Source organism: Sciurus carolinensis, chromosome 5, assembly GCF_902686445.1.
Source record: "Sciurus carolinensis chromosome 5, mSciCar1.2, whole genome shotgun sequence".
In the NCBI taxonomy this organism is placed as follows: Eukaryota; Metazoa; Chordata; class Mammalia; order Rodentia; family Sciuridae; genus Sciurus; species Sciurus carolinensis.
The window spans coordinates 139952407-139967318 of record NC_062217.1 but is presented as its reverse complement, the minus strand read 5'-3'; the positions used below and the strand labels follow the sequence as shown (position 1 = coordinate 139967318).

The 14912-nt window shown below is 38.9% G+C and overlaps 2 protein-coding genes across 2 annotated transcripts in view; one reads left to right on the top strand and one right to left on the bottom strand.

Annotated features, from left to right (window-relative positions):
* The window catches only part of Btaf1 (B-TFIID TATA-box binding protein associated factor 1), a 98355-nt gene extending 96525 nt beyond the window's left edge, over positions 1 to 1830 (bottom strand). Inside the window, 1 exon segment of the mRNA XM_047552672.1 lies at positions 1544 to 1830. Within this exon segment, the coding sequence (XP_047408628.1) occupies positions 1544 to 1557 (14 nt within the window). The 5' untranslated portion in view covers positions 1558 to 1830.
* Positions 1669 to 13844, top strand: Fgfbp3 (fibroblast growth factor binding protein 3). The gene is made up of 2 exons (XM_047552673.1): positions 1669 to 3059; positions 12878 to 13844. Exon 2 carries the CDS (start codon positions 12961 to 12963, stop codon positions 13726 to 13728), a length of 768 nt encoding a protein of 255 aa, XP_047408629.1. The 5' UTR covers positions 1669 to 3059; positions 12878 to 12960; the 3' UTR covers positions 13729 to 13844.
* Positions 13845 to 14912: the final 1068 nt, after the last annotated feature.

Sequence of the window (14912 nt, the reverse complement as noted above, 5' to 3'; positions counted from 1 at the left end):
ATAAATCAATGTGTTTCTAATATATATATTTATGTATTTATATGGGAGGCAACATATTAGAAGAAATTCCTTTTTATACTTGCAAAAAAACTAAAAATATTACTTGTATTCCATTAGAGCAGTTTTCCACATCACAAAACAAGAATTTCTTCACATTAATCCCAGCAACTCTGGAGATTGAGGGAAGAGGGTCAAAATTTGAGGCGAGTCTCAACAATTTAGTGACACCCTGTCATAAAACAAAAATTAATAAGGACTGGGGATGACGCTCAGTGGTAAAGTGCCCCTGGATTCAATACCCAGTACCAAAAAAGAGAGAAAAGAATTTTCTCACATTGAACGGATTAATTAATCTATGAAATAAAACTTAGATGCTCCATACTACCAGTACTTAGCAACCCTTTTCACCTGACTCCCACAGGCTTCTCCTATACACCATTTCATCAGTTGTCTAGGGAATCTGAGAGGTGTGGGGTTATTCTTACCCTTGCACAACAAATAACATTTTAGCATGTAAGATGCTCTAAGAATGTGTTTAATTAATTATGAAAAATGAATGAAAACTATTTATTTTCATCATTTTTTCCTTCAGCTTATGTGGAAAAAGAACCCAACTCTAAAGAACGTGATGATTCTTTCTACCTGCTCTCATCAAGAGACTATACTTACTCCCTTTAGGGCCACCAAAATCAAATCTCTCAAAAAAGCAGGCATGGTGGCCTCACTTAGCACACCCTGTCTCAAAATAAAGTGCCCTTGGATTCAATTCCCAGTATCATTAAAATAATAATCATAACAAATAATCATAAAAACTCTTAGTTTTTCAACCATTTTGTCATTTAGGAGAAAACTTTCCTCCTATACCTGAACAAATGCCTTGTTCTTGCTTTAGTTTTCTTAAGCTTTCCAGTCATTGGGCAATGTTTTACAATAATTTAAGATTTTTGATACCTCTTGAAAGATGGGGCTAATATAATAAGATTACAACGCTGACGACAGAATGTTTACTGCTGAACAAAAGGATTTTTATACTTTAAGGTAGGGAAAAAATGCCTCAGAAAAGAACATATGCCTAACGCTATAAGTGTTTTTAAAACTAGCATAATCAGAAGGTCTCTTCGATAATAGGAAATTCAAATCTCTCCTCCTTCGACAGTTCCTACCAAGTTTTGCCATGAAATGGAGGTTAGGGATCAGACTTAGAATGCTAAGATAAGACTTACCCTCCTAGAAGTGAAAGAGGGAAGAGAAACCAGAGAAAAGAAATACGGTGAGGAAAGAAAAAAGAAGGGGAAAAAAGAAGGGGAAAAAACCCAGCTCTAAAGTGCCGGAGGGTCTATTTAACAAGAAAAAGAAGCGATTTACTAGGAGTAACCCGAGCCCGAGTCCCCTCCGACCGAGGGGCGAACTCCGAAGTCTAAGGAAGAAGGCGCTGGAGTCCAGTGACAATGAGAACCGCTCCTCTCTAGGAGCTGCGGCGCCAGGAGCAGCCGGTGCCTCGCCTGACCCCTCTTCCCACTCACACGTCAGGAGCGAGACCCACCTGGAGACCGCCATGGCCGAGCGCCGGCGGTTCGGAGCTCCCCGCGAGCTACTCGCGGCGCCGCTGAGGCGCTAGTTTCCAGAGAGCAGAGCGGCGCAGGCCCAGGCCGCGGAGGCGAGGGGAGCGGCCGGTGCGGTGCGGGGCGTCCCGGAGCGGGCCCTCGGGCATCTGCCTCGCCACCTACCGGAGGTCGTCCCTGCCGCAACCGGGAGCAGGGATCTGAGACAGCGGCGGAGGCGGCAGTCCTCCGACCCGCACGACTTCAAACCCGGTGCCCCCAGCCCCGCTCTTTGCTGACGCAGGCGTCGGCACGCCGGACTGAGCGTCAGCGCGCCGGAAGTGACATCAGCTCACCGCGAGGGGCTGCGCTCTGCTGGGGAGTGAAAGGAACTTCGGAGTCCCGGCCTGCCCGCGGCACTTAAAAACGAAGCTGCGTGTGCTGATCTGGAGCAGACCTCTGGTCTTGAAACTAGGCAGAGACGTGAAATACGGGGCCCTGATTTTCCAGAGAATGAAAAAGGACAATGTAGCCAAATTTCTGAAAATTCAAGATTTTGGTTTCTAATTGCATTCCATCCTGATCCTCCACCTTACCTGGTACAAAGAAAAAGCTTGAGGCACTGTGGTCCAGGTGGCGGTACCAGTGGGAAGGATGAAATCAAAAAAGATCTGCAACTTCCCAGACGCAGTGGCGCATGCCCTTAATTCCAGCAATTTAGTATGCCAACCTCTGCAACTTAGCGAGACCCTGCCTCAAAATATAAAAAGGACTGGGAATGTGACTCAGAGTTTAAGCGCCCCTGGTTTTAATTCCTCGTATGAATGAATGAATGAATAAATGAATAAATTCAAAAAGAAAAAGATCTACAGCAACACTGAAAACAGCTCAAGCGCGTGCCATTATTTTACAGAAATTCTGCATAGGTGTGGAAAGGAAGATCTTGCCCACGATTTTACCAAGTTTGATTTTTTAAATTCTTTTCTGTTTTGATTGTTGTTGGTACATTTTCTCAATTAACCAGATTCGAAGATGCCCATTTTTTGAAAAAAGTGCTTCTCTTGTTTGCTCTTCGATCATTTTAAGTTTATTAGTATTTTTTTTTTAACAACAACAAAAAAATACCTTTTTATACACTATCCTGTCACCTAGCTCAGGTCCTTATCAAGTTAAACTTTTTTTGCGTAGACATAGTAATATCTCTCCATTTTCTTCAAACCCATTTTAGAGGTCACTAACAGATTGATCTTCAAAAACACTTATCATTTCACTCCTCTGCTTATAAAACATTGCCTGAAGAGGCTATGTTTCAATCCTTGAGTGTTTTTCATCTGTAAAATGAGGCTAATGAGAAGCACTATAGTAAGCTGTGGAAATAAAATGAGGTCATGTATCTTGGAAAGCTTGCAAGAACTTTGTAAACCGTAAAGCAGTTACATATGGAGAAAGAAACTAACTTAAGTACCTGCTGGGCATTCAGCTTGAATTATGTCATGATTTGCGGACCAGCACTGTAAAGTAAGTTTTAATCTCTTTACAGGTGGGGACCTAAACTCTGAAAGCTTAAGTAATTTGTCCAAGATCAAAGCTAGTGATAATACTTATTGTTCATTTATTCAACTAATATTTATTTGGCACCTCTGTGTGAGACACCCTGCTAGGCACTGTTTATACTATCTGACAACATCTGATTAAGCTGTTATATGGTCACATTTTCTCATTGGTTTCATCGGCCTCCTCAACTTAACTCCCATCACTCAGATTAATAAGTAGATACTATTAACTGATTGTGTACAACATTCATTTAATCAGCCAGAATTAAAAATCTACTATTTGAGAAAGTGGGGCCTCAGATGAGCTTAAAACAGAGAAGGTGCCCACTCTGGTTGAACTACAATTCTTCTCTTTTTTTTTTGGTACCAGGCATTGAGCCCAAGGTCACTTAACCACTGAGCCACATCCCCAGCCTTTTTTTCAAGTTTTATTTTGAAACAGGGTAATGCTAAATGCTGTTTGGTCTTGTAATCCTCCTGCCTCAGCCTCCCAAATCGCTGGAATTACAGGCCTACACCACTGCGCCTGACTGAACTACAACTCTAATGAAAGGAAAAAGAAAGTAAACAGATAAACACAAAAACATGTTTAGGCGCTATGTTAAACAGAATGCTGAAATAGAAAAGGCAACATAGGCCTATTCTCAAGTACTTTGGGAAAACTGAGGAATTCATGTTGAGGCCTAACAGACAAGAGATAGCTGTGTGAAGATCTGAGAAAGCTTCTGGGTAGGGGACACACCTAGTACAAAGGCCTGAGAAGTCTGCTTTGTTGGAAGATGAGATGGGAGAGGTAGAAAGGGCCTATTGTAAGGAATTTGGATTTTATGCTAGAGGCAGTAGAAAGGAGGATTTCAAGTAAGAGATTAAAATGATCTGATTTACATTTTAAAAATCTCATTCTTTAGTGTCAAATTGGTAATTAGATATATAGTCTAGATGGCACTTTGAAGAGAGGAAAGATGTATAGATTTGTAAGGATGCTTGAGTAATCAAATATATTGACTTTGGATGTGTTTATTTCTAAATCCTTTCTAACCACATTTAACAGCTGTCCAGGGGAGTTATATAATCTCAATAAGCTTCAGTTCCTTTTCCTGGGATATGAGGAAAATAATAGTATTCATAGGGTTGGGTGGTAGGGATTAAATGAGATAATGTACATAAAACACTTAACCAAACAATTGCCATGAAAAGCACTAACAAAATATTATAACTCCATCGATTTTGTGTAGGTGGTGCTAGGGATCAAACTCATGCTAGGCAAGTGCTCTGCAACTGGACTACAGCTCAGCACTGATTATTTTTTTTAACAGTATAACCTTGAGCAATTGACTTAACTTCTATATCTTAATTATCTCAGCTATAGAATGGCAATAATAATGTTTGTTCACAATCTTTATCTGAAAACACTGCCAGAAGATTTTCAGAATTACGAATTCTTTCCTTTTGAAAAGTAATCCAATGAATATATTTCATATGATGCCACACCCCAATAACTTTGAGGGCAACACTCTGTAATTAAACAGATGTATAGTTCTGTGGCAAATTTGGTAATAACCATACCAACACCATAAAAGACAATATAGACAGCTGCATGCCAGTTCAGGTCAGGTTTTGCCACCAAACAAAATTTTTGTTTAAATGTGGTTTTCAGATTCTTTTCAGCCTCAGAATTGTAAATAATAAATCATGAATTGATATAGTGGTAAGGATTAAATGAATCAATACATGATACACTTAGGAAATACTAAGTGCTAAATAAGTATTAATTATTAGTTTTACCACCAAAAAAATAGCTTTCAAAATCAATGGTGAAAGAAAAAAATATATTAAATAAAGAATATGGGACAACTGGCTCTCCATATAAATGAACAAATCAAATGCTTACTTCATCCCACATGCCAAAATAAATCTCAGATGGATTAAATATCCCAAAATGAAAAGCAGAACTCTGAAAGTATTAGGAGACATATTGAAGAATATTTTGACCCCACAGTAGGAGAGGATTTCTTAATGCACAGAATATTTACCACTGAGGAAAAAAAAAATAGGTAAACCTGAACACACCAAACTGTACAACTTATATATTGCAAAAGGAGAACACACAAGGGAAAGGGGAGAAAGACATGACTTTCTGTCATCTCTTAAGAGCAGAGAAGAACTTTACCAAAAACTGAGAGCAAACTTCTAAATATATGCAGAATTGAGTCACATCCATCACTAAACTGACCATTGGCCACAGGGATATAGTCTAAAAACCACCCAAGACGAGTTGGGTGCAGCTCAGTGATAGAGGTTTCCATTCCCAGTGCCTCAAAAACAAAATCAAACAAAAACCACATGCACAAGAAAAGAAACATTTAGATCATACACCTCTTGAATCATTTTGGGTATCCCCAGGGGGTATATGTACCCCAGTTTAAAGAAAACTGCAGTAGGGACATACTCTTGTACAGAATATTGATCTCTAAAGAGTAGTTAGTGGAATGAAATAGACATCAGTAGCCTATGTACATGTATGATTACACAAATGGTATGAATCTACATTGTACACAACCATAGAAACGAAAAATTGTCCATTTGTGTACAATGAATCAAAATGCAGTCTGTAAAAATAAAAAGATAAAAAACTCAAAAAAAAAAAAAAAGAGAATAGTTAGTGTAGCACTGTTTACCATTTAGAAAACCTGGACATAATCTAAATGCCCACCCATAGAGGAATGGATAAATTAAATGTTATATACCTCATAATGAGATCCTAACAGTAGTGAAATGAATAAATTTGTGGACAAAACACAAAACTATAACTTGAGTTTAAAAAGCAATATGCAAGCTGGGTGTGGCAGCACATACCTGTAATCCCAGACACTTGGGAGGCTGAAGCAGGAGGATCATGAGTTCAAAGCCAACCTCGGCAATTTAGCGAAGCCCTGTTCAACTTGGCAATACCCTGTCTCAAAATAAAACATAAAAATGGTTGGGGATGTGGTTCAGTGGTAAAGTGCCTCTGGGTTGGGCGTGGTGGCACACACCTGTAATCTCAGCCACTTGGAAGCCTGAGGAGGAAGATCCAAAGTTTGAGGCCAGCCTCACCAACTTGGCGAGACCCTGTCTCAAAAAAATAAAAAGGTTTGGAGATGTAGTTAAGTGGTAGATCACTCATGTGCAAGGTTCTCAATTCAATTCCCAGTACAAAAACTAACAAAACAAAACAAAACAAAAAACCAAGATGCAGGATATTTAAATGTTAATATTCTACTAAATTTGCTTCAGATAAATTTTCAAGAAATTAAAATGTAACTGAGGTCAGTGTTTACTCCTCTTCAATACCATACCCCCTCCCTACTTTCCTAGAAATAACTGTTACGAAGTTTGTGTATATGCTTCCTGTCTTTATTTTTATATCAGTTTGGTATATACATGTATATTCATAAACAAGAGTATCATTTTATAAACTTATTTTAAATTAATTAATATTATGTTTCCAAGATTTATTTCATTATATGAAAATCCACAATTTATCTATTTCTATATGAATTGATATTTAGTTTTTTTTCAATTTTTAATTAACATCCATAAAACTACAATGACTATACTTGATATTAACTTTATATATGTGTGCATAAATAAGTATTCTTACAAGTGGATTGAAAGAATTCACCCCAATCTTATTATAACACACTTGTGACCCCTAGATGACAGTATAGTAGAGAAGGAATTTGGATTTGAAAAGGGTAATAGAGATACAAGCACTATAATTTTTTTCCTTAAAAAATCTTGAAACACAAATAAGATGAGATATTAATATAGGTTAGTTCTGAGTAGTGCATACACCATTTTTACTCTGTTCATTTTGGTTTCTTCCAGTGTTAATTATGAAACATTTCAGAAAAATGGGAAATAGAAAAAAATATGCAGTGAACACACACACAAACTAATTACCTAGATTCTGTGATTAGTATTTTGTCATATTTGCTTTATCATGCAATTTTCCATTACTAATTTCTGTATATTAACATGATCCATATTTTTATTTCAGAATAAGTTTCAAACATCAGTCAATCTCACCCCTAAACACTTAGCATGGTTATCATTAACTTGGGTTTAATAATTGTTTAATGTTATTTTTAGATAAAATTTACATACAATAAAATACAGAATAATAATAATAATAATTTTGGGGGGGGTATTGGAGCTTGAACCCAGGGGTACTTTACCACAGAGTTACACCCCGGCCCTTTTTTATTTTTTATTTTGAGACAGGATCTCCCTAAGTTGCTTAACTTCTTGCTAAATTGCTGAGGTTAGCTCTAATTTGTGATCTTCCTGCCTCAACCTCCCAGGTTGCTGAGATTATAGATGTGCCACTGCACCTGCTAAAATACACAAATCCTAAGTGTAACCCAAATCTCTACCAAGATATGGAATGTAACCAAAATCCTAGAAAGTTTTTTATATCCCTTCCTGGGCAATATATCCTTCACTCATTCCCCAGAGGCTGTCGCAGTCTGATTTTTTTTCCAACCATGGATTAGTTTTGTTAATTCCAGAACATATACATGAATCATACAATATGGTTCTTTGTGTCTCTGCATTTATTCAATATTACAGTTATGAGATTAATCCACATTGTTGCATGTTGTGGTAGTCACGTCCTTTTCATTGCTGAGGAATAAACAGATTGTACCATAATTTGTTTATTCTCTTGTTGATGGATCATTGGATGGTTTCCAGTTTGGGGCTATTATGAATAATATGCAATGAACATTCTTGTATTTGTCTTTTGTGATTGTATCCTTTTATTAACTTTCAGTAAATACCTAGGAGTAGAAAACCTGGATCATAGAATAAGTGTGTTTTTAACTTTATAAGAAAATATCAAACAATATTCCAAAGTGATTGTGCTGTTTAATACTCCTACTAGCGTGCATGAAAGTTCAAACAATTACTTTTTTGTCTTGAGCACTTTATTAGGTACAAACAAGTCTTAAAAATAATCCTGTCTTGAAAAACCTTCCAGTATATAATTTGGGAGATTAGGCTAGCATACATGAAACAAAACTCAATTATTAAACTATGCAAAGCTCATTTTATATTCAGGAAGAATGACTTGAAGTCTTAAGAAACCGAAAGCCAGGAACACTCACCATTCCATCTACCATAGAAGTTTGTTAGGTTGGGTGCTGCAGTTCATCTTATCTGAGCACAAGGGGCTGCAAAGACTATTTTTTTTTTTTTTTTTTTTTTTTTTTTGCGGTACCGGGAATCGAACTCAGGACCTTGTGCTTGCAAGGTAAGCACTCTACCAGCTGAGCTATCTCCCCAGCCCTTGCAAAGACTATTTTTTTGGGAGGGGGGCTACTGGGGATTGAACAGAGGGGCATTCGACCACTGAACCACATCCCCAGCCCTATTTTTTGTATTTTCTTTAGAGACAAGTTCTCACTGAGTTGCTTAGCACCTCACCCTTGCTGAGGCTGGCATTGAACTCATGATCCTCCTGTCTGTCTCCCAAACCCCTGGGATTACAGGTGTGTGCCACCGCACCCAACTTGCAAAGACTATTTTTATGGCTAAGATTTTTCTTTTATGAGATTCATAGAACCAGACAATCACTGAAATTATTAAGAAATTTCACCCCATTATAAACCATTAGGTAGTATATGGTAGGAATCCAAACAGGCCTGTTGGATCATTGATGCAAACAAGATTTTTAAAATCATTAAGATATATATTTCATCTTTTCTTACCTCACATGATATTTGAAAAAGAAATTTTACTTGGCCTATACAAAGTTAAAAACTTTAGTGCATCACAGGATACTATTAACATAGTGAAAAGGCAATCCACAAAATGGGAGAAAATATTTGCAAGTCATACATCTGATAGGAGGTTAATTATACAGAATATATAAAGATCTCCAACCACTCAACCAACAAAAAATCAACACAATCTTAAAATGAGCAAAGGACTCGAATAGATTTTTTTCAAAGAAGATAAACAAATGGCCAATAAGCACATGGAAAGATGATCAACATCACTAATCGTCAGCAAAATGCACATCAAAATCACAAAGATGGGCTGGGGAGATAGCTCAGTTGGTAGAGTGGTTTGCCTTGCAAGCACAAGGCTCTGGGTTCAGTCCCCAGCACCGCAAACAAAACAAAACAAAAAACCACAAAGATACTACTTCACATGTACAGAGTGGATATTATAGAGGAACACACAATAATAAACAAGTGTTAGCAAAGATATACTATATCTGTATCTATATAGTATAGAAAAATAGTAGAGCCATTCTTCAAAAAATTACAAATAAAATTATCATGTGACCCAGTAATTCTATTCCATTTGAGCGTACGCCCAAAATAATTGAAAGCAGGAACTTGAATAGATATTTGTACACCACTGGTCATAAAAGCATTCTTCCTACTAGCCCAAAAGTAGAAGTAATCCAAGTGTCTATCAGTGGATGAATGAATAAAGAAGATGTGATATATAAACACAATGCAATGTGACTCAATCTTAAAAAGGAAAGAAATCGAGTGACAAGTGACAGTATAGATGAATCTGGATGACATCATCTTGGAGAAATAAGTCAGTCACAAAAAGACAAATACTATATGGTTTTATTTTTTATAGAATACCTAAAGTGGACAAATTCATAGAAACAAGAAATAGAATGATGGTTTCCACAGGATGGAGACAGGAATAGGGAGTCATTGTTTGATGGATACAGATTTTCCATTTTGGAAAATGAAAAAGATTTTGGAGATGAATGTTGATGATGATAGCACAACAGTTTGGATGTTGCCAGGAGTGGTGGCACTCACCTGTAATCTCAGCCACTTGGAAAGCTGAGGCAGGAGCCTCCACAACTTCAGTGAAAACCTGTCTCAAAATAAAAAATAGTGGGCTGGGGATATAGCTCTGTTGGTAGAGTGCTTGCCTTGCATGCACAAGGCCCTGGATTCAATCCCCAGCACTGCAAAAAAAATTAAATTAAATTAAAAATAAAAATAAATAAAAAGGGCTGGGATATGGTTCAGTAGTAAAGCACCCCTAGGTTCAATCCCTAGTACTGGAAACAAAACAAGCAAAACCCAGTGTGGTACACTTTAAAATGGCCCAACTGGTGAATTTTGTTTCTTTTACCATAATTTTTTAAAGTTAGTTTTCCTTTTCTGATATGAGATAGCACATATGTGTGCCCTTAGTTTTTCCTCCAGAAGCAATGTTTCTGACAACAAAGCAAGATCTCTGGAATCTCAGTAATTATGACTTTAGATAGTAAACTTTTTCATTGTAATTAGTGCATAATGCCACAAGATGTCACTCTCTAGCTGAAAAACAATTCTAAATATGTTCTGTAGGTGATAATAACAAAACTACAGGGGAAAAAAATCTACTCTTCAGTGCTCTACCCATACAAATATGCTTTTCTGCAAAGGAAAGGTTTTGTTTCCATTTGTGAAAATTATTAATAATTCACTGTTAATTATGAAACATTTGTGACCATTTCTTAACTTCATAGGTAAAAGTTGGTTTCCATTATAAATTGAACTGGTGTAATTAAGCTGTAACTAGCTTTGAAATTAGTTGTAATGAAATACAAAGCTGTGATGTAAAGATCACTGACCACTGAAAGGCAGATGTCTTGTGACATTATCACCCAATGATATGTGAACTTGAGTAAGTTATTTAATTTTTATCAACTCACCAGAGTAGTGAACATCTTTTTCCTTGGGTCAATATATGTTACTATATATTTAGTATGTATACCACTATATATTTAAATACATTCTTCCAATGCTAAGTATTTTGGTTTTTATAGTAGTAATTAAGTTACAATTGTTCAAATACAATACCAATGAGAGTTCAGTAATAAAAAATACTATTTTAGAAAAAAATCGTGTAAAACAATTACTTTCAGAGGCACAAGTCTTTTTTTCTTTTTTTAAAATTGTGGTGCCAGGGATCAGTAAAACCCAGAATCTTGTGTGTTTTAGGCAAGTGCTCTCCTACTGAGCTACATCCCCAGTCCTTAATAAAAACTTTTGAAATTTAAAAAATCATATTTATTACTGAGAAAATGTTTTAAAATATGATGGAATACACTGAAGTTTAAAACAATACCTTTGTTTAGTTGGGAAGAGTGGTACACACCTGTAATCCCAGCAGCTCGTGAGGTTGAGGCAGGAGGATTGCAAATTCAAAGCCTTCTTCAGCAACTTGGTGAGATTCTGTCTCAAAATTTAAGAAATAAAATAAAATAAAAAGGTCCAGGGATGTGGGGATGTTGCTCAGTGGTTGAGTGCCCCTAGATTCAATTCCTGGTACCAAAATAAATAAATAAATAGCCTTTTATTATTATTAAAGTAGTAGTAGTAGTAGTACTGGGAATTGAACCCAGAGGCATTTTGCCATTGAGCCACATCCCCAGCCCTTTGGTTGGCCTTGAACTTGACCCTTCTCCTGCCTCAGCCTCGTCCTCCACCAGTCAATGGGAGTACAGGCATGTACCACTTTGCCAGGCTCTAAGAACACATTAATTCTTAAATGTTAAACCCTTTGAATTGATATTACCTTTCAACTATAATGCAAATAATTTCTTTAAAACTCTTTAGTTTTTGAAAGACATTTATAACTGATTCATAATATCTAAAAATAATCAAAAACCCAAATGCCCACCCCTGGGTAAACAGATAGACACCATATTATGCTAATAAACTATGATATTATAATTTTATTAGTAATAAGATTTGTTAAGATTGAGTTATAAGAAACACTAAAATGATAGGTGAAAATAAAGGACTCAGAATGGTATGAAAATAGCGTAATGGTATAAATAATGTTCCGTTTAGAATATTGACTTCCATTTTATTTTATTTAAAGCTTAAAACATCTTTGAGTTTAACTTTTATTTTTTGGATGACTAAATGGAAAAAAATTGTTAAAATTTTCAAGTTTTCTTTTTTTTTAACCACCACCTGCATTAGGTTAATGATAAAATAGTGAAACATCCAAGTAAGATATTCCAAAAAGACTCCACTCTAATTTGTTAACATGTTGCATGCTCTCATGCACTTGGGTTCCAATACACTATTTTCTTATAAATGATGAATCTCTTTAGAAAAAAGAAAACATTTCATGGTTATTTTTTAAAGTGGAAGCAAAATGTAAGATACGTTTTTCACATCACTGGGCCCCTCTGTCATACAGAACGTGTGTGTGTGTGTGTGTGTGTGTGTGTGTGTGTGTGTGTGTTTTGGAAAATTCAGTGTGAGAGAAGTCTGACTGGGAGGAGCATAGCAGGGGAGGCGTCTTCTGTCTCATTGATAACACGTTCATTCATAGGGAACCGGTTAAAACAGACTCATCTTCTATGCAGTCATTCCCTCTACCCTAATTAGGCTCTGCCACCTCTCCCAGAACTCGGTAAGTTGAAAGTGCAGTAAAAGATCATGTTTCCAAGGACTAATCTGAAATGATTTTGTTGATGATTTTTTGGAGGGTGGAAAACGGAGGGGGTGAAGGTGGAAATTATCAGTCATCATTTTGCTATCATATTTACATGGGGAAGAAAAATCTCAAGGCACAAATGGTTTTCAAAATGATTAGACAGTAAACTGTTTCCTCCCAGGAAAGCTTTTCAGAGGGGGGCCCCTCGCAACTGGGGGAATCAATTTTTAGAAATTCTGGGGAAGGGAGTTCACAGGTGCATGTGCCTGGGCTTGCTGCACGGGCTCAGTCGGTAGCGGTCTCTGCCTCTGTCCACAGATCCCGGGATGCTCCTCGCCTCGCCTCACCTCCACTGAAGTACTCAGGGGTCCGAGAAGAGTGCAGTGTGGACACCGCGAGCCATGAGTCCTTCGAGACTACAAGGGTCTCTCTCGCTGCTGCTGTTGAGCTGTTGCCTCCACGCGGCTGCCCGGAGGGACAAGGGGGTGGCTGGCAACGTGGCGAAACCCGCCTCTGGCCCCACGGGCAGCTCTTCTGGTCGCTTCATGAGCCCGGAGCAGCACGCGTGCAGCTGGCAGCTCTTGCTGCCTACCCCAGGGGCCGCGGCGGGAAGCGAATTGGCGCTGCGCTGCCAGGGCCCGGACGGGGCGCGCCACCAGTGTGCCTACCGAGGGGAGCCGGAGCGCTGCGCCGCCTACGGGGCTCGCCGCTCGCACTACTGGAAGCAGGTGCTGGGCGGGCTTCGCAAGAAACGGCGGCCCTGCCAGGACCCTGCGCCGCTCCAGCCCCGCCTGTGCGCTGGCAAGAAGGGCCTCGGGGCCGAGCTGCGCTTGGTGCCCGGAGCGTCCCTCCCGGCCGGCCCCACTGCCACCGGCTTCCCCCGGGAGCCCAGGCTAAGGGCCAGGAGTCGGGGGACGCCCCGGCAGTCCGCGCCCGACCCAGGCGCTGCGGTGGCGCCTTCCCCGAACTCGCCGCCCAAGGAAAAGTCCTCTGAAAGGAAGACCAGAGCCGGCAAGAGGAAGGCGGCCTCGGGTCCCTTGGAGGAGCGGCCCATGGGGACCGGGCCCGGCTCCGACGGGCTGGACCAGAACGCAGAGCTCACGGAGACCTACTGCGCTGAGAAGTGGCACTCCCTCTGCAACTTCTTTGTGAATTTCTGGAACGGCTGAGGCTGCGGATTGGGAAGGGACATGGGGACAGGTGTGAGGGAAGAGGATGTCAGCGCGGTTGGGGCAGGGAAGCTAGGAGCATCTTAGACCAAGGGGTACCGGGAGAGAGGTGTGGAGGATCCGGATTCTGGAATGGGGAGGGGAGGGCGGGGAGCTAGGGCTGAAGTGTAGGAATATGGAGAATCTCTGAAGCAGCAGAAAAACTTCTTTTGTTTGTTTTTTGAAAAGTTGAAAAATTTTGCAGCGTCTCAATTTTGACTAAAAGGAGTAATAGTGGAAACAGAAATAGGCATGCATTAAATATGCAAAAACCGTAGGCTGGGGAGAGGTACAGATAGGTTGAGAATAAGAGGGAAATAGTGATTAAAGTGATGTGACTCCCTTATCAGAAGCAGGATACAATGTACATTAACAATTTATACAAAAATGTAATCATGACCAATGGATAACCTAAGCCAGGCGGAATTGTTCAGTGTCTTCTTATCTATTTAGCTGACAATAAGACAGAATGTTCCCCCCTTTCTGAATCGTTATGAACTTTGGTGTAGCTTGGCATCACAGACCACTTCTATGGGGATAGGTCAAAACTGACTCCCAGGAAAGATTTTCGCCATGATTGCCTTTCAATTCTTTTAGAAGTGTTCCTTTTTAACTGAGTATTGCCTAATGCTCTGAAACTTTCTTATTAACCATCTAAATTCAGAAATGTAGAAGTTGAATGCTCTAGTAGGTCTTTTTAAAGCAAACCAACAAGTCTCTTTACATTGATCATTCTTTTAAAAACAGTTAAGGGGCTGGGGAGATAGCTCAGTTGGTAGAGTGCTTGCCTTGTAAGCACAAAGCCCTGGGTTCGAACCCCAGCACCCAAAATAAATAAAATAAAAACCGTTAAAATGTGAAGATCTCACTTTGACCATTCTCTTTCATGTAATTAACTGCAAATGCATTTCAGTTTTAATGTGATATAATGATTGACTTTGCACTTGTTAGGTGCACAATAAAAAACTGTCTGATTAGACTTAAAGAACCAGCAAGGCAATGGAAATTCTGCTGTATTTGATCTACTCCCAAGCACAACTTGAATTAAGTTCTCGAATCATGTTTAAGATTCCTTCTCACTTTCCTTCCTTCCCTCTTTCTTCCAATTTAGATTAGTTGTCGACTTTTAAAAATTAGACAGTTTC

Excerpts from the sequence above, each read along its gene's own strand:
- Fgfbp3 (XM_047552673.1), top strand. The coding sequence starts at position 12,961 with ATGAGTCCTTCGAGACTACAAGGGTCTCTCTCGCTGCTGCTGTTGAGC.